Below are 26,640 nucleotides of genomic sequence, written 5' to 3' on the forward strand. Positions count from 1 at the left end.
GCCATGAAGCTCAAATGATAACGAAAATAATATACCGGCTGCTCTATTGAAAATAATTTAAAAAGTTAAAATTAAAGAGAATCTTCAATTTTCCAGCGCAGTTATTTCTTAACCACTTATAAGTAATTAAATAATTGCAACTTCATCAATTAGTGCAATTAATAAGTAAAACGGCACCAAAGGACCAAGTTCAACAAATTTCATATTTGGTAATAATTTCGGAAAATGACCTATAGATTTTACAACACTTTTCTGATCGATTAATATTTGAGCGCATTGTTTATGAAATTTTAATTATATAAATTGCATGGTCGCCCTTAAAAGATCCCAGTTGTTATAGAAACCCCCACGGACAGATATAAACATATTGGGGATTTGCTTTAAAATATAGGTCAGACAAACGCTGTGAGTGGACAAATGTGCCGGGTGATAAACAGTTGCGCGTATAACAATTTATCAGTCCTTTGACCTGCTAAAAAATGTTCGTTTGCAAAATATCTTATCTATTTCTAAGCGCCATTTTGACGAAAGCCGTAGTTTTGCAGGTGAGAAACGGCTGCGTCACATTTTATTGGGTAAAAATAGCAGAACATCAGTGAAACTGTATCTCTAAAATTAAAATTGTAATTGAGATGTTCATTAATAGTTCACTTTCAACGCTTTTAGATATTTTTTTACAGCCCTAGTAAATAAATAATGTTGTTTTTTATCTAGTTTCCAATTTGCATAATTTAGGGCTTCTTCATTACTTAATTAATATAATTATTAATGTTTTTCTCAAATAATTTTCGTTTTTGGTAAGGTAACGTTACCGCAATCGACACAAGCAAAGGAAAATGTCTTCAAGTAAAATGAAATGTATATTAACCATCCAGGAATAATTGCAGAAGTGGCAACCGAAATGGTCTTGAAATTTATTTTGCCTATAAAATAATGATAAAATAAATTAAATAGTTGCAAGGATAGATATTTTTTCACATTTAAGATCTACCGTTAATTTTAATAATAATAAATGATAAAGCAACCCTGCAGAGCAAGTAGGTTCATGACCTGTGTCGTCAGTTTTCTATACATTTGCTTGTCAGTTGCCTTCTTTTTTCATTCTTGCCATTCTTGCTATATCCATTTCGGCTTCTGCCTTCCATCTTGTTTTTGGTTCTCCCTGCGGTTTTTTTTACCGGTTGAATGAGTAAGAAGTGGTTTTTGAGATTCTATCTCTATGTATTCTCTGGACGTGTTGGGCTTTTAATTCCTTCTATCTTCTCATCCATATTGTATTCTCTTTCTGTGGACCGTCATTTTTATGTGATACTTTTCTTTCCCAGACTGATAATCTCTTGTTCTTGTCTTGTTCTGCTTTGTTTAATTTCCATTATTCACTTCCATATGGAACTACGGGTCCTATGATTGTTTTGTATAGTCCCACTTTCCTTTTCCTGAATATAAGTTTACTCAACTTAGTTAGTTTATTCAATTCATAAATACTACCTGGTCTCAGTCTGCTTTTTACTTCTATTGACATATACTCCAACAAACACCGTCCCCTGACCCTATTATCTGTTCTTAATGTGACTGAATCGTTTCTGTTAGTTTGTTACCTATTTCAAGTTCTTTCAATCCGTTCTACAGCTCATTTATTTTTATTAGATCATAGGTTAAAAAAGATCGAAGATCTACCAATATTTTTTTAATTATTCGTTTTGCATAAAATATAAGAAGTGCAAGATCATTTGAATAATGTTGTGCGCCATTTGCTATCAATATCAATATATCAATCTTTTATAGTTTCAAAGATTTACATTAGATATACAACTTCGTTTGAATAGAATAGGATTATAACTAATGAATTTCTTGTAGAAAGGAGAATGTACCCTTTTTTCAGTTCTTAAAAAAAATGTATTACTTTCAAGGAAAATAAGAACGCAATGCAAAACTACTTACTGTCATGTGTCAATGTCAAACAAAAGAAAATATGACATGTAGGTATGGAACATGTTCATAAAACATTACCATTACTATTTTAAATAAATTGAGATATGATGCTTTAATTCTTTATTTCTTAACTCTTAATTCTTAATTTCACCCCAATAGTTATTATTATCTATTAACCGAATTCGTCATTATAACAAAAATCGCGCATATTTTTCAAAAGACCTTGCAATTTATTTATTTTTTGCACACCAGCAAGTATTGGTACAATACGTTAATATTTCTATCGTTCGTGTTTTAACAAAAAATAAATTCTAAAGTAGACAGGCACATACTTATTGGTTCGACCCGGTAATCCGTGAAGGTCTCACATGCAGTAATGCTATCCACATTACTGTTAAATTTTAAATCATCGATTGTCTCGCCGTTAGAATTTCATCAAATATTCATGGCATCAATTGATTTTCATTGTAGACCATTAAGGTAAAAGCAGACGAACATTTTTATCACTACTCCATGCCCTTTGAAATGCAATTTTTGGCGAACTGTTGGCAAGTTCCTAAAAATGTCTATTTTTGAAAACTTTTTTTTGGTGTGCTGAATTTGTAATAGCAGTAGCAGTAATAGTAATTTTTTGAATCGATAAACATTATTAGTACAAGATTAAACAGAAATTATCGTAACAGGAGGCAACGTAGAAGAAGATCAATATCTATTCCTTTGGACCTTTACATTTATTTAATTTTTTTAATTAATTTAATTAGTTAATTACCTAAACTTAATTGAGATTTACTTAAATTATACATTTAAAAATAAAATGCGTCATGAGCAGAATCTCTGCATCAGTCAACAAGGAGCACTGACTAGCTAACCCAAGAAGTAATGAAATTTTTATTTTATATTTTTATTTATATATCATGAAGCGCTAAACAACATTTCTTCAATTATGTGTCTAATATTTACTTCTAAAACTGACGAGGGATATCATTGAGTTGGTGCAACTTCTCTCAAACATGTTTTGTTATGTCAGCGTGATATTGTGTTCTTTGCTCCACAGTAAGCCATTGTGAATCACGCAACTTACAAGTTATAGGTTTGTATTCTTAATCACAAAAGCAAATCGATTTTTGTACTTTTCGAATACGTTATTGAACTTTCTGAATAAAACATGGGCCACATATTTCATCACATTAGTTGAGATTGTTATGAATAATTGAAAAAATCAACCTTACTAACGTGTCGAATTGATCCAAATAAGACTCGAAAACGTAAACTATTCATCAGGTTAAATAGATACGAATATTTTTCAGGACAAAACCTTAACAATCGGTTTGCCTCAAACGACATGCGGGTTCAATGGGAAAATTCAGGAAGCTACCAGAAACACCACAACAATAGTGTAAGTAGACACACAGGAATGGCATTGCAAAAAGTAAAATAAAAATTTTTTGTAGATTACCAAAAAATTGTCTAGCGCAATACAGCCTCAATGCCGACAGGATCGCAACGTGCCAAAATAAACAACGCTGCACGCTGATGACGTGGAAAGTGCTTAGAGATTTCGAAAAAACAATGAATACCAATTACCAGAATACAGGAGAAGGTGTCGTACAATTTAACAACTCATTAGTAAGACGTTTGACAATAAACCCTCAATTATTCTACGAGGCTTCCAACTATTGTCAACAACCTAGGATTTGTTGTAGTTGCAACCTGGATTTAAATACGACCTCCACGTTATGCTGAAAGATCCCGACGGACGAATCGAGGAGAAGCAAGTTCCTTTAATTTATCCAGAACAAAACGACATGCCTTATTCAGATGCATCGGCTGCCAGCTTGATCTTGGAAATTGGTACCTCTTACGTGTACATTACTTCGGATCTTATTATTAACGCGAAAGTAGCGATATGTTCTAATTTAACGGCATACCATGTAAGTCATTGGTATGGAAATCCCTTCCTGATAAAATTTAAAATAAATAGGAGACAGTGTTTCTGCACAAACATTTTAAATTTTAGAAACTCTTTAGCTTCGGCACTCTCAGCAAAATGGTAGGTATGGCCTGGAACACTCTTGGAAGCAATGGCTAAGCACCAGAGCACAAGAAAGGCTTACAGTGTGAATTAAATATTGTCCTTTCAAGCCAATTATTAGGAATATACTCTTTGAGATACGTGGAGTATCCGTTGAAGAACTAATCAAGAGCATAGCCACCAATAACGGTTACAGTACGGTTTAAGTAATTATACTAAAAAATTTATTATTAGAGACTTTAAGAGTTATAAAAAGTTATAACACGTCTATACTATTAATGACAATCTAAATTGACCATGTCATAGACAGGTTGGTTTATATTGGACACTTTTAAAGGGGAACTCCTCATTCTTAAGGAGATAGGCGAGTGTTCTAGAGCAATCCCCGAATTTTGCTGCAAATGCCATCGATTATCTAACCAAAAAAATAGGTAAACTGTCCCGTTTTAGTTCGAGTGGACATTTTTGAGTCAAAACGGATCGGAAGTTATTATTCCATTGACAGAAAAGAGTTCCCAACTAATCATCCTTTCTGATGTCTTGATTGCCGCTGTCCAAACGAGCGCAACATACGTGGTGGAATGTAATGTGATTGACGCGGAACGAGAAGTGTCGATTGCTAACGTAACAAAAATTAATCAATATCCCATCCGGATGTATCTGATGGTTTGTTATTTCAGGCCATAGTCAAAATTAAAACTGTCGAACCTTCCAAAGATATTTGGGACAGCTTTGAAGTTCGCCTGCCATTTAAGAAAACTACAATCAACATGAACAATCCGATCACAATCAAGCCCAATATTGTTAACCCGTTTGGAAGAGAAATGAACTATGAGGTACACCCGAGTTACTTCTGTTCGTTATTAGTTTGTTTACTAACGAATTACAGATCGAATGGTTTTGTTTTCTGGAATCAAAAATTATCTGCGATAATCAAAGGGATTCGATTCTGCATTTGGAAAATGGTTTTTCTCGGGAAGGACTGTAAGTGTGCTTTGCTTTGAATTTTCATTAATATTGAAATTTTGATTTTTAATATTAGCTATAAAGGTTTAAAAAAGATATAAAATATAAATAAAAATTCTGGATATTTTTAGGAAGAGGTAGGAGGTATGGGTCGTTTATACCTGATCCAATATTTTTTCGTTTTTGTATGCAAAAAGAAACTTAATGCCCCAAAATAAGTCCCTATCCCGATCATAAATACACTGAAAAGTCAGAATCCTTAGCAGTATCAGGCCAAGAAGTAATTATCATATTCTTGAAAACATATAATGCAAGCCAATTTTTCTTATATTAAAAATTATTTTTAAAATCTTTAGATATGTTATTCAGAAGTAATAACTTTGGAATAAATTAAATGACTTCGGATACCATACTTGCACAACTGAGTACATGATTATAGGGTATTTTAATGTAGAGTAATAAAATGGAAAATTCCACCCAATTCCACTCAATTTCTATGTCCGCCATAGGAAACAAAATTATTAAAAATTAAAAGTTAATTAAAATTAAAAATTATTCAATACTAATAAATAGGCTCTGAAGAAAAGAAGAAAAGTTTTTTTATTTAAAAAAGGAGCACTAGACAAACGTGTCATAAGATAGCTAAACTCCGTCTTATGGGGTGATATAATTACTCGAGAAACAAAGTCCATCGTCTACCACAAAATCTTACGTACGGTTCAGAGCTTAAAACAATGGAAATGAAGGAGTTGTGGAATGTCTAGACTAGAAGGACAAGTGGGAAAAAAAGTTTAACCTGGTATGGGCACCTACAGCGAATCGGGGAGGCTAGATGGCCAAAGCGCATCAGGCAGTGGAATCTCGACGGACGACGGAAACGGGGAAGAAGCTAGAACGTCAAAGTTGATGGACCAATGAAAGCTCGAGACTTACAATCGAACGATTGGGATGACATAAATATATGGCGCAAAGGAAGCGAGAAACTATTGAGGCTGTCAAACACAGGCAAGATAAATAGACAAAGCATAACCGAACAGAGTAGAAGAGAGAGAGAAAATACTTTTCGCACTAAGCTGGGCTGGACTACTTAGATCATGTGCCCAGTGTCCGGCGTCCGTCGAGGGTTTCTTCTTCGGTGCTTCATCGACATAAGAGACTTACCGATTGTGGACGAAATGAACAATAATTGGGCTGCCTTAAAAGGAAAAGGAATGAAAATATCCAATTGCTAGTCTAAAAGCAGGCTATGCACAAGCAAAATACCATACCGCATAAACACTAACTTATAAGCGAATATTACAAGCATGAAAGAAGTTTGCTAAGATACCTGCAATATCTTCCGTAGCATAGGGGTGAAAGAGGAAAGAATGAAGATGAATGGGTGCAGGGACTCCAATGGCTATTAAGGTGTTGTAGAGCTCCTGGCTCTCACTCCAGTAAAGAGGGCCGTCAAATAAAATATGGTGTAAGTCTCCTATTTCTCCACATTGACAGAGATTATTCGGGAACACGTTGATTCTGTGCAAATGAACCGGACTGAGGCAATAACCGCTCCTTAGTCTGCACAAGGTCGTAACTTCTCGTCTCGAACCAATCATTCTCCATGTAGAGGTCCATGAACTCCAAAGGTTCTGTAAAGGGTAAAATTCCCGAAAGTACACATCCAGAGCCACTAGGGGAAGAAGCTATAGCATCCGCAATTTCATTTTCCAGAATGCTGGTGTGACTAGGAATCCAGCACAAGTTAATCCTTGAGCCTCGTTCAAAAAAATATATCTTGTGGTAGTATGGCAAGAACAAAATTTAACCAGTGCTGGGCGAGCTGTCGTAGAAAACCTGTCAACGAGTATTAAAGTGCTTTCAGGAAAAAGAACGAGACTAAGAATCGTCCACATTGGAAGCGAGGAGGGAATTTTATGAGGGCGTTTGCTATCCTTTCAATCGTGCCTTTTGGAAAATGATAAAATATATTCCAGCTGCTTCAGTAGTACTGATCGATGCCGCAAGTTAATTAAAGAAGTATCAACTGACTGGTTAACCACGAAATATTTTAATTTTGAAGATACTTAGATAAAGAAGCACAAATTGATAAAAACATCGCTTTATGAAATACGCAGTAGAAGATTTAGCAGAAAAAATAGGTGTGCTGTGCACACCGCTATATCATTGCGAGTTAAGTTTAAGCTAACGTTTATTAAGCAGTTCAGCGTTTATTAATCAGTTCAGACGACTTTTAACTTCAGGAAGAGATGACTGTACTTCAGATAGCGAGGAATAGCATTTTTTATAATTCAATTTCAGGATAATGTATTTTTTTTATAACGCTGATAAAAAAAATACTATAAACGTAATGCATAATTTTCTTTGTGTCAAATAAACATTATTTTCTATTTGCGAATATCATACGAGGACACCATGCAACACCATTGTCAGTGTTGATGAATGGATAGCAAAAGACAAAACCCGAGTTGTATAACCGACACGATAAAAAAAGAAATTTGAGTCACTGAGTATCCCCTTTGCATACCTATTACCACTTTAACTACTTTATTTTCTGTGTTGGTAGTCATTTGAATTTACGAAAATAAACCGTTGCCTTTTAACAAGGAAATAAAACCAAAAATAAATTAACTTTTTAGTGCGGAAACCAAAACTACCAAAAGATTACTATGAGACTCTACTACCCGCCTGGGTTAGCACATTGAAGATTTCTTTACGTTTTTAGGTATGACATAACCTTGAATGTGAAAAATGGAGAAGTGGAACGAAACGATTCGTGCCAAGTCGAGGTAATTTCTGGGGTACCATCTATCGAATTCCATATGGAGTACCCACTAAAACCCTTGAACGGGATCGAAATTGTCGCGCACATAGACGAATTAAGAACCTATTGTGCCGTGAGATGGGTTTCGGGTGGGCAGTATGCCACAGACCTAAATAAAATTGTAAGTTATTAATGGGTATGTAAGAGAAAACCGTAAATAAAATTTTACATTTAGCCAGGTTTCCTTAACGAAATCCATAATATTTCGTCAATGGATCGATTGTTTCTCGAAGAAATAGAAGAGTTTGGAAACATTACGATCTCCAAAGAGTTTAAATTAAAGATTCCGCCTCCGTCGAAAACGTGGCCCGGCCTCCAAGACGGAGTGCACAACGTGTCATTGACGGTCTCGTGTCCATCTATCCAAGAAATTAATAACCCCGCGGAAATCATAGAAAAACCGTCGGACTTTATCACGGTATCTGGCTGGACGTTAATAGAAATCGAACCGACGCCAATTTTGAAACAACTGAACGTATCTTCTGAAGATTGCGTGGCGACCAGATCGATTTATTTGTTTAAAACTAGTCCTGCGGTCGGAACAAGGCCCATATTATACAAATACGGGTTCATATTCGACGATTTTGATGCAGTTTTCTATACCGGGATAGATGTGTTTTCCACAGAAACGATACTTCCGTATAACGAAGGTATTATACTATAGTTAATAGCATTCAGGTTGTCTCACAATTGATGGAACATTAGACTTGGTGGAAGAATGGAATGTGAGAATTTGTGGAAACTTTAGGCACTTACTAGTTCCAATACAATCTGATCAAAATTAATCTTAAATAGACTCAAACTTGTTCATAAAATCATTAATAATCTACAAAAGTGTAATATTAATATTAGGTTCTACCCAAAACGTACATGATTACTGTTGGGCATTACAGAATAAGGCATATAATACTTTTCACAAAACTTCGGTGACGGTGTTTATGCCGCTCATTTAGCTCCGCCCCCCTCAAACAATATATAAGCATATATAGAGTAAAATGCGAGCCAGTTTCAGTCAAGCTCTGAAGAAGCCAACAGGATGATTGGCGAAACGTCAGCAACTTGGACTCGACTAATGTTTAATGTTTTATTAATAAATTAAAAGATGTTTAAAATGTCAATTAATTATAAGCAACAAGGCAGTGTATATTAGTTTTTTTTTGTTATTTTAGGAGCCACTGTTTGTGGCACTGACTAGAGAATTATTGTTAATATCAGTTCATGTTTGTGGAGATATTGTGTTTAATTAATGGTTTATAAAAACGTTACACTCACAAATATGTTAAAATAAGATTCCAGATCCTAGGATATTCCATTTGAAAAAAATAACTTTTTGTTAATTTTATATAGGATGGCAAAACCGCGAGACACTCTCTATACGAAAAATGCGACAATAAAAAGTGGAACAAGTGTAACAAATATAATTTTTTTTCGTTTGTGCTATTTGCGGTTTTGTGACATACTAGCCACAAAAGCTTCAAACCTCTCAACGAAACATGTTTTTTCTACTCTCCACTCCAAAATGTCCAAATCTGAGGAAAAGTGTCGCTTGTGACTCACAAACATCAAAATATGTGCTTCAAATTTACTAGAATTAGATAGCATCCAACCTGTGACTAAAGTACTGGAACTCACGCTTTTAAATGACCTCTTGCGCACAACTGATTAGCTCATAATTGATTACTTTAGAGTAGAGAGTAGAAAATGTATCCTTGCAATATCACTTATGCGTGGATTTAGACAGGGGCATTCAAACTTACGTGGAAGGATGCGATTATCTGGGTAATTGCGGGAGGATGTTTGGACCAACAATTATAACCAACGTAGAGAACACGCTAGACGAAAGGTTAGCTTACAATTAAAAATTAACTTGGAGTAGAAATATTGTCGATTATTGATTTTAGCGGATTTTTAAAAATATTTCACCAAAAACTTGAGGCTGGTGATTATACCAAAGCAATGATATACGCGGTCATCTTCACCCAAACCTCCAAATATCAAACGCACAGCATAAACAATACAGTCAACAGAGAATTAAAGGAAAAAATGGAATCATTTCTGGGCGCTGATCCCAAGAGTGAGTCGTGGAAAGCAAGCGCAGGAATATTCTTACAAAGTCTGGTTCAATTTGAAGCTTACTTAGAAGTGTCGACGGATATTATTGAGGTGAGGACTACCAGAAAACTTGTCTGCTTGAACAATACAGAATGATTGAAGTTGGTACAAATAAACTCCATCACTTTACATTATTCACGAATTAAAAAATGTGATAATTTGAAAAATAACAAAATTTTGTAAATATAGAATTTTTGTGGTAAGTTTAAAATGAAATAGCCGCTAGTAACTTTTATTTGGACTAATGTAAAATCAAATCAAACTTTGAAGTTGGCGCCGGAGTAATTGTGATATGAATTTCGCGCTGGCAATTCAGAATTGTCAAAATGCCGAATCAATTTGATGACATTCTGGTTACGTTTTAACAATTTAGTCGTATTAGGAGTTACGATATCTTGCGTTTAGTAAATTATCTTCTTTTTTAAGCCTAAAATTTCTTACTTGCAGACCTTGCAAACGATTTTTATGGCATTGCTTCAGTAATATTGTAAAGAATATCCCAAAATGGACATTTTCATTTGTATAACTTTTTTGTCACCATTTCTAAAAATTATTTTTAGACGCAGTTACTATATCAATAACGAGTTATGATCTAAAACTGATAATAAAGGCTAATAAAAACCCTAACCCTTCACCGAACGTCCTATACAGGACGTTTCTTAATGATGTGTCATGACTGAATTGTTAATTCCTGAATCTATTTTATTAAAAAAAAAACGTCGTCCCTACAGGTTTACTCAGATTTTGCATTTTTCATTGTCTATTTTTCATTTTTTTCTGTGGGGAAATTCCTGCTGAAAACTTTAAATTTTCATAGCATCTACCAGTGCCAAGATAATGTAATTCCAGATACGTCTCCTCCATTCATAAGTAATTATACTTAATCACCTGGTGTCAGTTTAAATTCATTTAATAAATTAATATGGGAATACATTTTTCGGTGCTTGTTTTTTGATCATTTGTTTAAAACAGCAATCGCTACCGCCACTACTGACAAGTGATTCCATTTCATGACGTGTTAGTCCGAGGATTTACAACACCAAACTGTTAAAATTAACCGAAATGTGTGGCCAAAAGAGTCTGGCGATTCAAAACATCGTTTCGAATCGTAGCGATATATACAGTGGTTTCTAATTAGGCTGGATCCAATGGTGACATTGACGACATTTATAGATATTCCCTAAGCTACCAAATTGTCTTATTTTAAATGGACGAGTATGTTTTTATTCCATTTTTGGATTACCGTTGACAAAAAACCAAAATATTTTAAACCAGAACTAGAATTTAAGTAAGATTGGCGGGTGGAATTTGGTGGTGGTGTTATGGATGAATCGATTTTAAATCCAAATTTCTCGAGTTATGTCTTTTGGTGGATGAGGCGACTTTTTGTTTGAATAGTTTCGTTTATTAATTGCCGATATTGGTCAAATGCTTCATCGGTTGATGAAACATGGTACCTAAATACACTTCAAAAGGTAGATGTATGGTTAGAATCATTGGTTTAAAAGTTATATGGCTTTTGTTTATAAATGGTATTCTGACCAGTGAAAAATATTATACCCTTTTAAAGATGTATCCCCCAATTAGCTTTGCTATATTCGAGCATTCTGAAATGGCGAAATAGGAATGATTGTGGATAGAAAAATTGGCTAGAATTACTCCGGTCAAACCTCCAATAGTAAATAAAAAAATAAATCCTAGGAATCGAAGAGTAGTTTCCCTTTTGAGAAACAATATCCAGGAAGAACTAGCATATAAACTTCCACAAGATGGGGCAAGTCCCCATGTAAGAGAGTACCTGAATCAGATGTTTCCAAATCGGTGGATCGGAGGTACTATCGAGTGGCCGTCTTTTTCACCAGATTTAAATCCCCTAGATTTTTTTCTGACTAATATAGAAACTAACCAAAACACCGTACGGGAATTTACAGAATGCTTAGGACATAGTCAAGTAGCAGAAGTAAGTCAGTTTGAGCATTTATTCTAATAAGTACCTTTCTTTTTTGTTTTTAAGTAGTTTTCATTGTTATTTAAATTTAGCAATTTGTTAAAATCATTAATTATGTTGTTCATAAATTAAATTCTAGTTTATTAATTAAATTATTAATTTTGTGTTTTTTATCATTCCTGCAAAGATTTTTAAGAGCAATCCAAAAATGGAATAAAAACACACCCTTTGTATATAAAATAAGAAAGTTTGGTGGTTTAGGGAAAAACCATAAACGTGTGTGGCAACGTCGGCTATGTCACCTAATTAGAAACCTCTGTATACTAAATTTCATCAATTTAAATCTGATAATTTCTGAGATATATGCACATGCAATTGGCACATCTTAATTGATTGGATGCTTACTAGTAATTCCTTATTATGGCACGCGAATATTTGTGCTGCAGCAGAACATAATTATTATTGAAATTTTAAACAGCATTCACAGAAAACAACATAATTAATATTACTATTCTGGCACTCACAAAAGGTCACATGACATCGAAAATCCCTCAGAAGTAATCTTAGTATATGATACGGATATTACATATATCAGAATTCGCCCAACAATTTGATGACAAACATTTCGAGCTTTAGCGATCCTTCCGTACACGTCTCAGGATGTTTGTCGGTTTTGAGCTTTATTCAAATTCGTCATCGTTGAAAAAGGCACGAATAATAAATCTTCTACTAACAGTGAACAATTATTGACATTTATTAATTCATTCATTCCAATTTTTTTCAAAATCACCTCGCGAGTTACCCCCCCGCCCCCTTCAACATTGACACATCACTAAGGAACGCGCTGTAAATTTAGAATGTTTAACTTGAATGTTTGCAGAGCGTAATACTCCTAAGGGATCAATTGTCTTCAACAGAAGACCAAAGGGAATCAATTGGCAGACATTTGCTATTAACCAAAGAAAAAAATAGTCACACACTGAAGGAGATGAAAATCTCGTTGGAATTGTCGGAGTTTATAATTGCGAATTCGATTAACAGGGAGAGTATAGAGAAAGAAAAGGAGCATATAGTAAACACGTTAGTCGCGTATATGGAACAGGCTTGCGCCAATATTTTTAAAGGACATAAGGTCTTCCAAGTTGGTTAGTTAACTAATTATTTCATATTCAGGCAACTAACGAGTCGGTTCTAGAAATGAAAACTCTAATTTTCGCTGTAGAAAAGTTTTATGTCGGTAGTAAATACGTAACGATTCCGTTCGAGCAGAATTCCTGGAATATGACGGCAAAAATTAAAACCCACTGGCGCGGAAACTCAACAGGGTACTGTTCGGCGAAGACCATGTTCCGAGATTATTTTAGTAGAAATTCCACCACCTTTGGATTCCATCTTGTCCGCGGTCTAAATAGTCCTTCCGAAGAGGCCGTCGATTTCAACGTAACAGTATTCTTGCCCACCGAAGAACCGCAGCATAATATTTTAAAAGTAATTGTTTTATCGATAATATATGCAAATATGATATAGGGTGATCTGTTAAGGATATGGAAGCTCGCTATCCTTAACGGATCAGCCTGTACAATGGACACGGAAATAGAAGAAATACTATACGTTTAAAACGGTTTGATGCCAAACGTGTAATTTTTCCACACTAATGAACTAACCATTTTTTAGGATAACCTAGGTTTTTTAAATACCACTGTAGTGCAAGAAAACTTTAAAACATTAGATGTCGAAACCAAAATTTTGAAAAATCGTTAAAAAATAAGTTTACAGTCTCCTACAGTGTATGCACGGAGAATGTTTGACTTTGACTTTCATTATCTTCTTACTTTAACGGATGTCCAAAAGGTTATTGTCAAATTATTCCAAAAAGTGACAGATTAAAGAAGCGTTTCATCACACAAAAGACCTATTTAAAAAAACGACATCCTAATAAAAAATATTTCGATATTCTTTTTTGTTCTAGATAATTAAGGCACAATTATCGGTAAACAGTACTTACACTTTCAATTGCAGGAGCTTGTGGAGAGTTTCTCCTGCTTTACCCATATACCAAAAGCATATTAAGGAAAACATATCTATTCGAGCCGTTTTATTACACTGATTTTTTTTAATTTTAACGAAATCAATTACTATTTACTAATTTATAAAACAGACTTCTCAAGGCTTTTAGATATTTTTAGTATTAAATTTTTAGTGTTCAGTTTACAAAAATGGCTGGTTGAGTACCTGCAGAATAAAAAAACATCTAAATGGTTACGTAGTATGTTCCTGTCCATCTCTGGGATATTTCTTGTAAGTACTATACCTATGTAAGTTAAAATATTCACAGAAAATAAAACGAACGTTGTCACAACTCAATCAGGCAGGTGTTTGACAGTGGCGTGCAGTACAATGTATTGCAGGATAGGCAAGAGGCGAAAAATTTTTGGGGTGCCACGCCCTAATTATACAATTAAACAATATACAGCTGACTTACAACCAAATTTCTAATTTTCTACTTAATACACATCTTGATAAAACATCATAAAATTGATCGTTTGCCTAAAATAACGTGGGACCGTTTCTTACATAGTTCTGTAATATCATTGGCATTGGCAATACCGCATGCGGCGGGCCACGGTATCGCACTGCATCCGACGGATCGGACGGTCTCGACTGCTTTCGTGTGTTCATCGCTTGCAGTCACGCACTGCTTTTGCTTGCCCATTTAAATGTAATGTTAAGCTTTGGCCGTCCGTTCGACTTTGAATAATGGGATGCGTTTTTTAGGTAATAATAAGACGTTGAACAGGTGGCGTTTGTTTTGTATGATATTTCCGGCTTTGCAACCGTAATAAAGACTATACTAACTTACAATTTAGAAAAATAAAAATATGTAGGTCATTTTAAATAGGTATGTCTTAAGTAATGAATGAGCGTTGTTAGATAAGTAAATTTTCAATTTATGTTTGTTTTCAATAAACGAAAGGGTAGGCAATGCTTTTTTGCCTATATGTAATGCACGCCAATTGGAATCTGGTGCGTGAAAGGCGTGTGAATACTCTTGATTGGCGACCATTCTTCCATTAACAGTTTAGATTTTTGTTTTGGTTTTTGTAATAAGTATTTTATTTCTACGTACCCGAATCGGTATTTCAACAAATAAACAACAAAATTAACTAAGACAGAAATCTTATCACAACCCTAAAATTCAAGCCAGACTCGCATGTCCACAAAGTCGAATCTCGCAGACGGGTTATGGGCGAATTTTTAGATATGAATTACTAAATGCCACAGCACGAAAATAATCGGAAAAGCTTAAAAACTATTAAGGTGAGCATTACGCAGAAACATGTAAATTTTACAGGAAAAAAATTATTTCCGATAATTTTCAAAGCAAATTTATAGTTTCATACGCACAAACAATTCCTTAGTACTGATCATAAGAAAAGTAAATTCTCTCAGATATCTACAGTAGACTACACCTTTTCTATCCATGTGGAATTTGTTACGAAATTGATCGCATCCGATTGCAATACTTAAAACTAATCTTTTATAGTTTAGACTTGGATAATTCGACATCATTAAATGCCAATGCAACTCTGGAAGAATATTTTGACAACGCAGAAAACGTTACGGTTAATATTCCCGAGATATCGTTTAATAGATTTGATGGTAAGTATCAGCCAGCAATTCCCGTCTTTCCACTAAAATTTTACCCCATTACTTTCAAGAATTTTTATTGTTGCTGCTGCAACCACAAACGCCGTAACCCGTTCATTCTTCCGTTTGTTTTTTTCAAAAGTGTATAATAAAATTTTAAATCTCAGAGTTCCATTTATTAGGGGAGGATACAGGGACATCATCGGATTGTAGATAAAAACATTGGTCATTTCTCTCCCAGACCCCTCTGTGGTTCATCAAATACCTCCAAACTTCTTACAAATTGTGAACAACAATTAGACGTCTGAGAGGGTAGATGGGCCAAATTGGACACTTTGAAAGAGAAACTCTATCCTTTGAAAAGGAGATGGACTAACGAAAACTAATGTCTGGAGCTCGATTGTGTGTTTCTATGAAAACATTTCCACAGGCACGCGAAAAGGCGATTTTTTTATATCCGATATGCTTTATGTTTTTGGATCATTGAAAAGGACTTAAAATTACATTTCCAAAGTTATTGCATACTTGATATTTTTCTATATGCACATTTTTGAAAAACACCCTAAAACTCTAAAGCCTAGAGTTTCTTTTTAAGTGTCGATTTGATTCACCCTGTACAGTGTGTTCCATTTTAGTTACAATTGCAGAGTAACATGGCTAGCAATTTTTACGTCGTATTCAGCAACGCAGTCAGTTTTTTAAAAATATTACTGTTTTTTAATATAACTTATTAATGTGCAACTAAAAATAAGAGATACGAGGTACTCTCAAAAATCTTAGAGTATTTTGAAATCCAAGAGCTGCCTCATTCAATTTCTCATAGAAATCTAACCTATAAATAATTTGGAATCTATTGGAGTTATATTCAAATACCAAAGCTGAAAGAGCTAACGATATCTATCTATACGCTGGGGCTGCAAAGTGTATATATAATACGAAGTCTATAGTTTTTACTATTGAAACCAGACATTGAAACCAGTTTGTAAAATTTTGGACCTGGGAACAAATCAAAGTGTTGTGTCTGACTATTTTGACGTTTCACATGTGCGACGTGTTTCACATCTCTCCGTTTTAGGTGAAAAAATTTCGTACGTCATAATAGCGTCTTGTTTCGGAGGGTTTGTGATACTGTGCTATATTATTCGCAAATTGACGATATACCCGCAGCAAAATCCAATTTTCGACCCGACCCACGAAAACGTCCATTACGGAAACCTGCTTCACGACGAGATCAACTAATCAATATAATTTTATCGATAAGGATTTTGTTTGAAATAAAGTTTTTTATTTTACCTAAACCTAATTTATTTTACATCGATACTTAACCGCCTTATCTAAAACATCACAGCGTACTTTATAACGACAGATTATTGTACATCGACTAGTTCTTCTTAGGAGTTAATATCTAAAATCAAATTAATTATAATTGAGTGGATTTCCTCTTTCCCCGCCGCTTACCTGAAACGAGCACAACAGGTCTTCATTTATGGACATAAGCGCTCCCGCGTTGTCAAAAGTTCCGCAATAATTCGGAGCCGAGAATAACGTCAACAATTTCCTCTGAGCGAAAAACTCGTAACCATCCTCGACCACCTAACAACAGCATTCATGTATTATTAGAGACTGACCGTTGATATTGTAAATATAGCCACAATATAGACAATATAAGGGCGCTGTCTATGCCTATAACTCAACTAACATTTTTCGCACCATAGATGTTAGTTTTGTACGACGTCCAATAACTACCGATAACTACTTTAACTTTTATAATATTGCGTTGAAAATACTTTATATCTGTAAAACCTTTTATGTTGGTTACTTCAGATTTTTTAAACATGTTTTATAGCGTTTTTAAAAACCTTATAAAATATAAAACTCTTCAAAATAAATAAGAATTGAAAGTTCAGATTTTCATGAAATTATATATTTTTACATGACAATTGTTTCGACAACACCGTGTCTTTAATAAATGTAATATTTACAAACTACCTGCTACTATATGTACCGAAAAATGACCATGAAACATTAATTAATGTTGTTGCGAGAATTTAAAGGAAAGGTATTTAAATCTTATTGATCGTTAAGCATAACATTTGAACGTCTCATTTTGTTAATCTCCATGGCTTCCAATAAATTTAATTTTCTACTTTTTGTGGCTGTATGTAAAATATCAAAATTGTCGTCAAAAATGTGTTTTTCTGTGTTTAACTGTGTAGCGTAATTAGAATCTAGACCAGGGTTTCTTAAACTTTTTTATATAGCGACCCCCTTCAAGCTTAGGAAATTTTAAACGACCCCCTCCTCCATATAATGAAATATATATTAACCGTAGATATAGATGTAATATCGCACTATTTTACAATGTAAATAAAATAAGGATTAAAGAATACGTACCCATTCATTTCACATATATATAATTGGAAACGTTGACGGGATATCGGTCGTAATAAAACACAATAAATAGAATGACATAAAACTATATATATATATATATATATATATATATATATATATATATATATATATATATATATATATATATATATATATATATATATATATATATATATATATATATATATATATATATATATATATATATATATATATATATATATATATATATATATATATATATATATATATATATATATATATATATATGACACTATATTCCGGGATATCATCCGTTCGCTCGTTGAACTCCGACTGGAATCCTGCATCCGACTGGAATCCTGCAAATCCTGCATCCGACTGAAATCCTGCAGACGTTTCGCCAAAATCTCACTTGGCATCTTCAATGCTCGCGCTCCGAAAACACTTCGAAGTGTGCAGCGCAATAAAAATAATATGCCGATTCGCCTAGCCTAGCTTGATTATGCTTCCGTATTGTATGTGTAAGCTGTAAGGCGACGCAGCGTCTGGGTACTTATAATCACTAAGTTATCTTGCAAACACTGACGCCGGCGGCCAGACATCAATGTCGAACGCTCAGTTGAAAATCGAGGAGCGCGTTGTATTTATTATTTTAAATGCTACTTCCATATTTTCATTTATAGGCCCTACATAACAGTTTTGCATTGCCACTTTTTTCAAAAAATAGTTATAATAAAACTACAATAGTATTTTGTATGATTTTTATTTTTATTTATATTTGTACGTAGTGTGTATACTAATTTTAAAATTTTATTTATAATGATTAAAAAGTATCAGATCTTTGCGACCCCCTTTCAGTAGTCTCGCGACCCCCCTGGGGGTCGCGACCCACAGTTTATGAAGCCCCTGATCTAGACTATTGTTTTTAAACGCCCTTTTATGTTCGTTAATGCGTTTCTTGAAGGACCTACCTGTTTGCCCAATATAAATTTTAAGACAAGATCCCCATTTCAACCTGTAGACACCTGATTTTTTACATTTTAGACATTTCGTTTTATTGTTTTTTAAAAAGTTTCCAATTGTGTTGTTAGTTCTGAAAGCGATTTTTAGACCACATTTTGACAAATGTTTTGAAACTTTTTCACTAGGTTCTCCTATGAATGTAATTGTTTTTAATTTTTCGTGTTCTGGATTAGGTTTCGGATAAATAGAGTTTACTGTTGTCTGGATTTGTTTTTTATTTATAATTTTATCTAAAATGGACGAATTGAAGCCGTTGTTCAGTGCAATTTGTTTAATGATATTAAGTTCTTTGTTGTAATTTTCTGTTGAGAGTGGCGTATTAAGAAGTCTGTGTATAAAAGAGTAAAATGCAGCCATTTTGTGTGTATAAGGGTGATTTGAGCCGTTATGTATGACTGTGTCCGTGTGTGAAGGTTTATGATAAATTGAAAAATCTAATTTGTTTTGCGCTTTCGCGTCTAAAAAATTAATAGAGTTATACTGTTCAATCTCGATAGTGAATTTTATACGATTATGTAATGAGTTAATGTAATTTAAAAAAGAATTCAATTGTCTGTCCGTTCTAACAAAGCAAGCAAAGACATCATCCACGTATCTATACCACCATAAAAAACTTTTACTTAAAGGATGTTCTAGTATGACATTTTCCAAATTATCACTAAAAATATCAGCTAACAAAGGACTAAGTCGGTTTCCCATAATCAAACCTTCTTTTGAGATGTAAATCTGTCCATTATATTCAAAATAATGTTGGTCTAATGATACTATTAAGCATTTTAATAAATCTTGTTTCACCAATGGGTTAACCTGTTCCCGAGTTAGGGTAAAATCTACTAAATCTCATATATAATACATATATAATATAATATAATACTGGGAAATAAATTTTGTACATCAATAGACAATAGTGTTGCGTTAGAAGACATTCTGATATGTTTAATTTTGTTGATCAATTCAACAAAATTTTTTAATGCAAATTTTGATTTTAAATCTGTGTGGAACTTTAAAATATTTACTAGTTTTGTTGAGAGTTTAACTGCACAAGACACGACTGGTCTAATGGGCATATCTTGTTTATGTAATTTAACTAAAGAATATAATTTCGGCGGTTGTGGATTCATAATTGTTAAAAAAATATTTGTCTTTGTCACTAAATAGTGTGCAGGTAGTAATTACTTCCTTGACTTGTCTTTGATATAACCCGGTAGGATCTTGTTTGATACATTGGAAAAGTTCTGGTTTAAGAAAATTGTTGGTTTTTGAAATATATTCTGGAAGATGGATAGCTATGACTGTCTTCCCTTTATATATTATTTTCAGCAGCTTTGTTTTTGATAGTTTTTACTAGTGACATTTGAGAAATTTGTTTGTGTTTGTTGTTATCTATTAATTGAGAGTTTATAATATATTTTATAAACTCTATATTTTATTGCGAATCTTTTCCTAAAATTCATATTGGACAAACAGGTAGATCCTTCAAGAAACGCATTAACGAACATTAAAGAGCGTTTAAAAACAATAGTCTAGATTCTAATTATGCTACACACTTAAACACAGAAAAACACATTTTTGACGACGATTTTGATATTCTACATACAGCCACAAAAAGTAGAAAATTAAATTTATTGGAGGCTATAGAGATTAACAAAATGAGACATTGAAATGTATTGCTTAACGATCCATTAGATTCAAATCTCTCTCTCTCTCCCTTATTGAACTTAAATTCTCACATCAACATTAATTACAGTTTTATGGTCATTTTTCGGTATATATAGGTAGTTTGTAAATATTATATTTGATAAAGACACGGTGTTGTAGAAACAATTGTCATGTAAAAATATATAATTTCGTGAAAATCTGAACTTTTAGTTCTTATTTATTTTGATAAATGGATTTTCATCAAATAAAAGCCACTTTAATTTAATATAAAACTTTTACTCTTGGGGTTTCAAAACTTCACAAAATCCTCATAAATCTTAAAGCACCTAATAAAGATTCTATAGCTACTATTGAAACTGGTTATAAATATAATATAATACAATAAATATACGCTATAAAACTTGTAGCCCAGTAGCAAACTTTCTCATAATGTTTTTGAAGTCATGATTTTTAATACTTGCATTCTTAAGAAAAACTTTTCAAAAATTAAATGTAGCAGCAGCTTTTTTGAAAAGAGTGTAACCCATTGTTGTATTACGGCACTAAACTTGAGTCCCGGATCAAGTTGTTTGCATTTTTATCTCTTTTAGCGGTTCAAAACTTTATAAATATTTCTAAGAAAAAAATTCCACTTCTTTCAAGACGAATTAATAAACAACGAATGAAAAGTGAGGTTATGATGGCATAATTGAACAATTTTCCAGGTATTTTTAGTTTTCCAAAGCAATTAAACCAAAACTAAGCAAAACTGTAGGTTTGTAAAGGTATAAGTTTTTAAAAATTTAACGTGGTAATCATTGCCATTCATTGTATTTATTGTTATTGTTATATTTTGTTCTTGTTTGATTCTAGCTGTTATACTGCTCTCTTTCTCTCTATTTGCCTTTCATGAATGAAAAAGTTCTGTAAATTGGTTAAACCGTAAGTAAATAAATAAATATTTTATGCAATATTCCATGAACACTTGAAGACATATTTCTTCAAAAATATGCAACGTTGCATTTTAATTGTAACAAACAATTCATGTGACATAATTTGAATTTTTAGACTTTTACCAAAATAATTAAATCTGGATAAAGGATAAAATGAAAAATTATTCTATAAATTTTTGGTGCCAAATAAAATAAAGTCGTATTAGAAAAATTTCAGACTATTGATTGTTATATCATTTAATAAGAAGACATTGTCATAACAATGTCAAATGGAAATCCGTTGTTGTGAAATTTTTCGGTGTAAGAGCAAACTACAATGACAAGGACACAAAACAAAATCAATTGGAAACAAATAATATAGAAAAACATGAAGTGAAAAGGGTGGTAGTTCGCGAAGTTTATAATAACATTTTAATGTATTTATACATTCATTGCCGTCATAAAACTTATTTATGATTTATAAAGGTAAGGATAACAGCCTAATTACAAATAAACCAGGAGTAATTTTTATATGGGACTTAAAAAATTTCATCACCGTTACCTTTACAGGATTCGCCATTTAAGTGCTTATAGGGGTTTCATAAGAGTAATAAACATTACGCAACGAAAAATGTTAGTTGGAAATACAGGAACTTTTGAAGCGACCAAGAAAAAATCTCTCAGGCCTGCTGTTATATTTAAATTCTCGCAACAATATGCCCAGATCTCGTTAAATGTTCAAGTAATAGCAGGTTAACAGTGTGGAGATCGCTACAAATAGCTACAAAATATTATAAGCATGAAAAATACTCATACCTGATGTCCGCGACAAATTAAATCAAAATCGTGTTTGGCCAAGAACTTTGCCACCACATCGGGACCAAACGAAAATGAGACTCCCCTATCGTTTTCAGTCCATCCGAGTTTTGGACATGGATCGGACCATAACAAATCACAAAGCAATCCTAAAAAAATATTTTTATCGGTAATATTTTGTTATGCAAAAGTCTGAACATTACTGTTTTCATGTTCTAGATAGTAAAAGAGGCTTTTCTAGTCGATTATGTGGTAAAAAATGAACAAAATTAAACTTTGCATGAAAGTTTATCTAGTCAAACATATTTTTTTTTGTACTTATGTATCAGCCAAGAGAGCTGAAAATGAACTTGAAATATTCAGGCATAGGAAGGAAAGAGAATAGGCAAAAAAACAGATTAAAACGAATTTTAAAAACTGAAAAGAAAACTAAACAATTTGTAAATATTAGTGTCATGAATAGTATTTTGCTAATAATTTTTACTTTATTCTCCATTTAGGGCATTGAATATATTATTCATATTTTGTTATTTTTTGAAGCAGTTTGTATCACGATAATATTTTGCTCTTAGGTCAATATCAGTTGGCCTGCTTTATGATTTTTTAGGTTTGTTTATACCTCTTAAGCAAGTGCTAATAACAAAAAACCAACCAAAAAAAAAAAAAAAAAGAAGAAATACGCCAACAAAAAAATTATGAACTATGTATCCAGTTTTATAATAAAAGCACAATTTTATATTTAAATAGTTTTTAAGTGCGTAAGTTTTCAGCTGCTTTTACAAGCAATTTTTATATATATACTTACTACTTACTGCTACTACTACACATAAAAAAAAACGATCGAAAATTAGTATGTGCGAACAATCGAATGAACAAAAAATGCATTTAATTAGGTAAGTGGATATATAGATAGATACATATTTTTGTTGCCATTAGATGCCGAGCTGTCCTTTCTATTATTTTTTCGAAAACTATCACATTGACCCCAGTGCGATTTGCTACAAAAGAGTGACGTCATATCAGCTGTAGCGTAAATTTGTACTTAAGCGCCAATGACGTCAATGTACTTTTTTCTAATAATTCACACTTTCGCTTTTCTTAGCTGAACCATTATCTTTTCAATTTGAACGGTCTTATCCTTAGTTAAGCTCTACTATCAGAGTAACAGAGTTAGCTCAGTGGGTTTGTCCTTATTTTTAATAAAAGGAATTTAGATATTTTGTGGAAATTTGGCAGGAATGTAGCTACCAGAGACATAGAGGCCCTACCTATGCAGATTATAAAGCAATGACAAAAAAAATTGAGAAGGTTCATTGAACAAGCGCATGCGCGAGGTTTAAAATCTTGCTTCTAACCTAGCAACATCCAACATGGCCGCTGACAGATTGTCAACAAGTTTAGATGCGGCAATTTAATTAAATAATATGGATATTGTCCCGTTACAACGAAAATGGCGCGAAGGGCAGCTTAGTGGGTGAAATTTAGAGGCATACGTAGGGCCACTGCATTATCTAACAGCTATAAGGGCAAACAAAGCATAGACTGAGGAGACTGAAATGAACTGGTAGACCATCGTGCATAAACACGTACGATTTCGGGTTAGAATGGCGGACATCCATCAGTAAATTTCGCAAAATTTCTTCAAGAAAATGGCAATGAAGTTGATGATTTTTGGGTTAAAATATGAAACTTTTGTAGGACCGCCGTCTTGGCTCCCGCTTAAAATCGTAAGTTGGAATTTATTTTTGTAGAAAACAGCGGCATGTCGATAAAAATATTCAGTGTTACGTTTACGCCGATGCCACTGGCCTCTACCAAACGACCCACAAAACATCTACAGCAGTTTAATTGAAAAGGAGAAAAACCCCTTTTTTAATATATTTTCAACCCCTTACGTATGAAAAGTAAAGCCATTGCAAACCATCATTTATAAAAATTTTCATTTCTCCAGCGAATAAAACCTTTAAGGATGGCCATAGTAACCGTAATAACAGGAATAATATACCTTGGATGGGAACGTCGATGGGTCTCTCAATATTCCTGATCTGTCCTATGTGTAACAGGTCAGGGCTCAAACCGCCGTGGCAACAGAATATCTTGTCACCGATTATGGCGGCTACGGGTAACCTGTTGAATAGGTCCGTGAAAATTTTGAAAAGTTTCGTATTGTACCTACGTTTACCTAGAAGAATGTTTCACGCGTTAGGGTGTTACTCTTATTATGTTGATAAGTAGGTGCTGACCGATAACGTTGGTATTATCGATTAAGACTTTTTTTAATCGTATTGGATAAAATTTATTACTTGCGCCATCGAATTTATTGAATTTATTTTATGGCGAATTAAGATTGATTGCCTTTAGAGGTGATTATTTTTTTTTGTACTTATGTATCGGTGTTATCTGTTTTCCTTTGACATCATTTTGTTGGCAGACAAACTAGGATCGATAGTAAACACACTGAATCGTATTTTTCTATCGATTCTAAGTAAATTTTACTTACCCACATATATTAAGCTACAATTTGAAAGTAAACAGTGGGCGAAATACTATTTTTAAAACGTATATCTCTGCATTTGTTTTATACAACACTAGTTATTGCGCCATGGTAAAACGTCTTATAAAATCAGATTTACTGATTTCGGTATGTACACGATACTAATTCTATAGGAAAACAAACTGTAAACAAAAACTGTAAAAATTAGGACATTATATTTTTGCTATTTTCCAAGAATTGCGAAACTGTAAAGATGGCTTGGCAATAATTTCATCAAAGAAGTCACAACATGTCTCGACAGATATTCAACTAGGCGATCATTTGCCAAAATTTACCAAAAACAACTATGATGTAAACAATTGTCAAAAATTGTGCTCATATAAAATATTTTCACGTGTCACCAAAACGCGTTTAGTTAAAAGTTAAAATACAATTTATAAGGTCAGGGTCTGTGGTAAGGGCGACAGTCAATATTACCGGCTTACATTCGTCGTAGAATCCATATATTTTGCAAACTTGGGCTGCTTCGTGATTTCCCCTGAGCAGAAAAAAGTTCTCCGGGTATTTGATTTTGTAAGCTAAAAGCAAGCACATCGTTTCCAAGGATTGCTTGCCCCGATCCACGTAATCTCCAAGGAAAAGGTAATTGGAATCGGGCGGAAATCCACCGAATGTGAACAGTTTCAGAAGGTCGGTAAATTGTCCGTGAACATCGCCTAAAAGTATCCGATTATTGTACCCAATAAAACGTCGAAATTTATATCGTTAGTTACCGCACACTTTGATCGGTGCTTCCAGTTCCAACAACATCGGTTGTGACATGAAAACATTTAACGCTTTGAAACACAGGCCTTTAATGTCCGATTCTGGCAAGTTGATCATTTTTATTTTGTTGCTTTCTCTGACTAAAAATTTAAAGGGACACTTTCTAGTATTGAAACACTTGACAAAAAGTAGATCAATTTCTGATGGATTTTTGGTTTAAACCTAGCTTTAAAAATTTGCAAAATTTGCAAAATAAATAGATACACTAAAAGCAAACCAAACAAGTACGTCAGACAGAGAAAGTCATATTTTCCTATACTGAGTAGTGGTTCATATTTTAGTAAACAACCAAAAGATTTTTTATTTCTGAATAATGCTGGCTGAAGGCAATTTTTCGAACGTACTAAACTACCACCGTTCTGTTTGCTACTAATTAAAGTTATGAATATTACATAAAACGAAATAATATCATAACAACGACTAAAAATTCAATTAAGGAGGACAAAGAATAAAATAGCTAATGAAAATTATGTATTATTTACAATATAACATCAAATTTTGATAATCCCATTAATCTATTCAACGCTGGTAAACCGAATGAAATAAACAACTCTATTTTTTTTGTCGTTGCTTTACTTCGCAATCACATTTACTGATTGATGTAAAGTGGTCGACGTTATCATGCGGACTTACGCTCTTTTGATGTTAATTTCTTGATAATACCATCGACGTCAACCTTAGCGAACGACATTTTCAAACAGAAGTTTGCCCTGCAATCTTAAAACTACTGCAAATTTGTTTCACACAGTTTGCACAATACGAGTGAGGCACGATTTCATCGAACAGGCGATAAGATAAAAATCCTAAGCAGTATTAAACAATGAAAAATAAGTGTTCTATAAAACTCAATCACATTACGCAGTTATACCTGTGCCTACTTAAAAGGTGCGAGTGGTATATTTTTAAATTGAACATCTGCAAAATCAAAATTGGAATTAATATTACCGAATGTTATGTACAGGGTGCGTCAATATCGTTTATTGCGGAAGGGGACGATCATTTATTAGCAGTTATGAGCCCCCCAGGAGTCATTTCAATATTTTGCGGTCTACACAAATTTGTTTTAGGAAGGGA

General features: G+C 33.4%; 2 protein-coding genes across 3 annotated transcripts; one reads left to right on the forward strand and one right to left on the reverse strand.

The window, feature by feature from the left end:
* Window positions 1-348: 348 nt before the first annotated feature.
* On the forward strand, window positions 349-16,754 carry LOC132705242 (uncharacterized). Of its 2 annotated transcripts, none has more exons than XM_060675721.1 (16): window positions 349-545; window positions 3,240-3,328; window positions 3,384-3,558; window positions 3,636-3,863; window positions 4,415-4,588; window positions 4,645-4,800; window positions 4,854-4,948; window positions 7,656-7,875; window positions 7,930-8,404; window positions 9,492-9,597; window positions 9,656-9,917; window positions 12,695-12,959; window positions 13,010-13,302; window positions 14,015-14,112; window positions 15,359-15,474; window positions 16,538-16,754. In XM_060675721.1, the coding sequence occupies exons 1-16, from the start codon at window positions 480-482 to the stop codon at window positions 16,699-16,701; spliced, it is 2,982 nt and encodes a 993-aa protein (XP_060531704.1). In that variant the 5' UTR covers window positions 349-479; the 3' UTR covers window positions 16,702-16,754. The 2 variants fall into 2 exon arrangements, with proteins under 2 accessions (XP_060531704.1, XP_060531705.1); XM_060675722.1 differs by lacking the exon at window positions 349-545 and adding an exon at window positions 2,888-3,022.
* LOC132705253 (serine/threonine-protein phosphatase PP1-beta-like) lies at window positions 16,745-26,304 on the reverse strand. Its single transcript, XM_060675740.1, has 7 exons — window positions 26,200-26,304; window positions 25,515-25,646; window positions 25,227-25,457; window positions 24,253-24,429; window positions 22,248-22,396; window positions 16,921-17,055; window positions 16,745-16,867 (listed from the first exon to the last, which is right to left on the reverse strand). The coding sequence occupies exons 1-7, from the start codon at window positions 26,255-26,257 to the stop codon at window positions 16,844-16,846; spliced, it is 906 nt and encodes a 301-aa protein (XP_060531723.1). The 5' UTR covers window positions 26,258-26,304; the 3' UTR covers window positions 16,745-16,843.
* Window positions 26,305-26,640: the final 336 nt, after the last annotated feature.

The sequence above is a fragment of the Cylas formicarius genome, unplaced genomic scaffold (assembly GCF_029955315.1).
Source record: "Cylas formicarius isolate icCylForm1 unplaced genomic scaffold, icCylForm1.1 PGA_scaffold_7__23_contigs__length_41026272, whole genome shotgun sequence".
NCBI classification, from domain to species: domain Eukaryota; kingdom Metazoa; phylum Arthropoda; class Insecta; order Coleoptera; family Brentidae; genus Cylas; species Cylas formicarius.

Excerpts from the sequence above, each read along its gene's own strand:
- LOC132705242 (XM_060675721.1), top strand. The coding sequence starts at position 480 with ATGTTCGTTTGCAAAATATCTTATCTATTTCTAAGCGCCATTTTGACG. Across the intron at positions 546-3,239 it reads CGAAAGCCGTAGTTTTGCAG|GACAAAACCTTAACAATCGG; the intron begins GTGAGAAACGGC and ends AATATTTTTCAG. Across the intron at positions 8,405-9,491 it reads GATACTTCCGTATAACGAAG|ACAGGGGCATTCAAACTTAC; the intron begins GTATTATACTAT and ends GCGTGGATTTAG.
- LOC132705253 (XM_060675740.1), bottom strand. The coding sequence starts at position 26,257 with ATGTCGTTCGCTAAGGTTGACGTCGATGGTATTATCAAGAAATTAACA. Across the intron at positions 24,430-25,226 it reads ATATGGATTCTACGACGAAT|GTAAACGTAGGTACAATACG; the intron begins GTAAGCCGGTAA and ends ACATTCTTCTAG. Across the intron at positions 16,868-16,920 it reads ACCTGTTGTGCTCGTTTCAG|ATATTAACTCCTAAGAAGAA; the intron begins GTAAGCGGCGGG and ends ATTTGATTTTAG.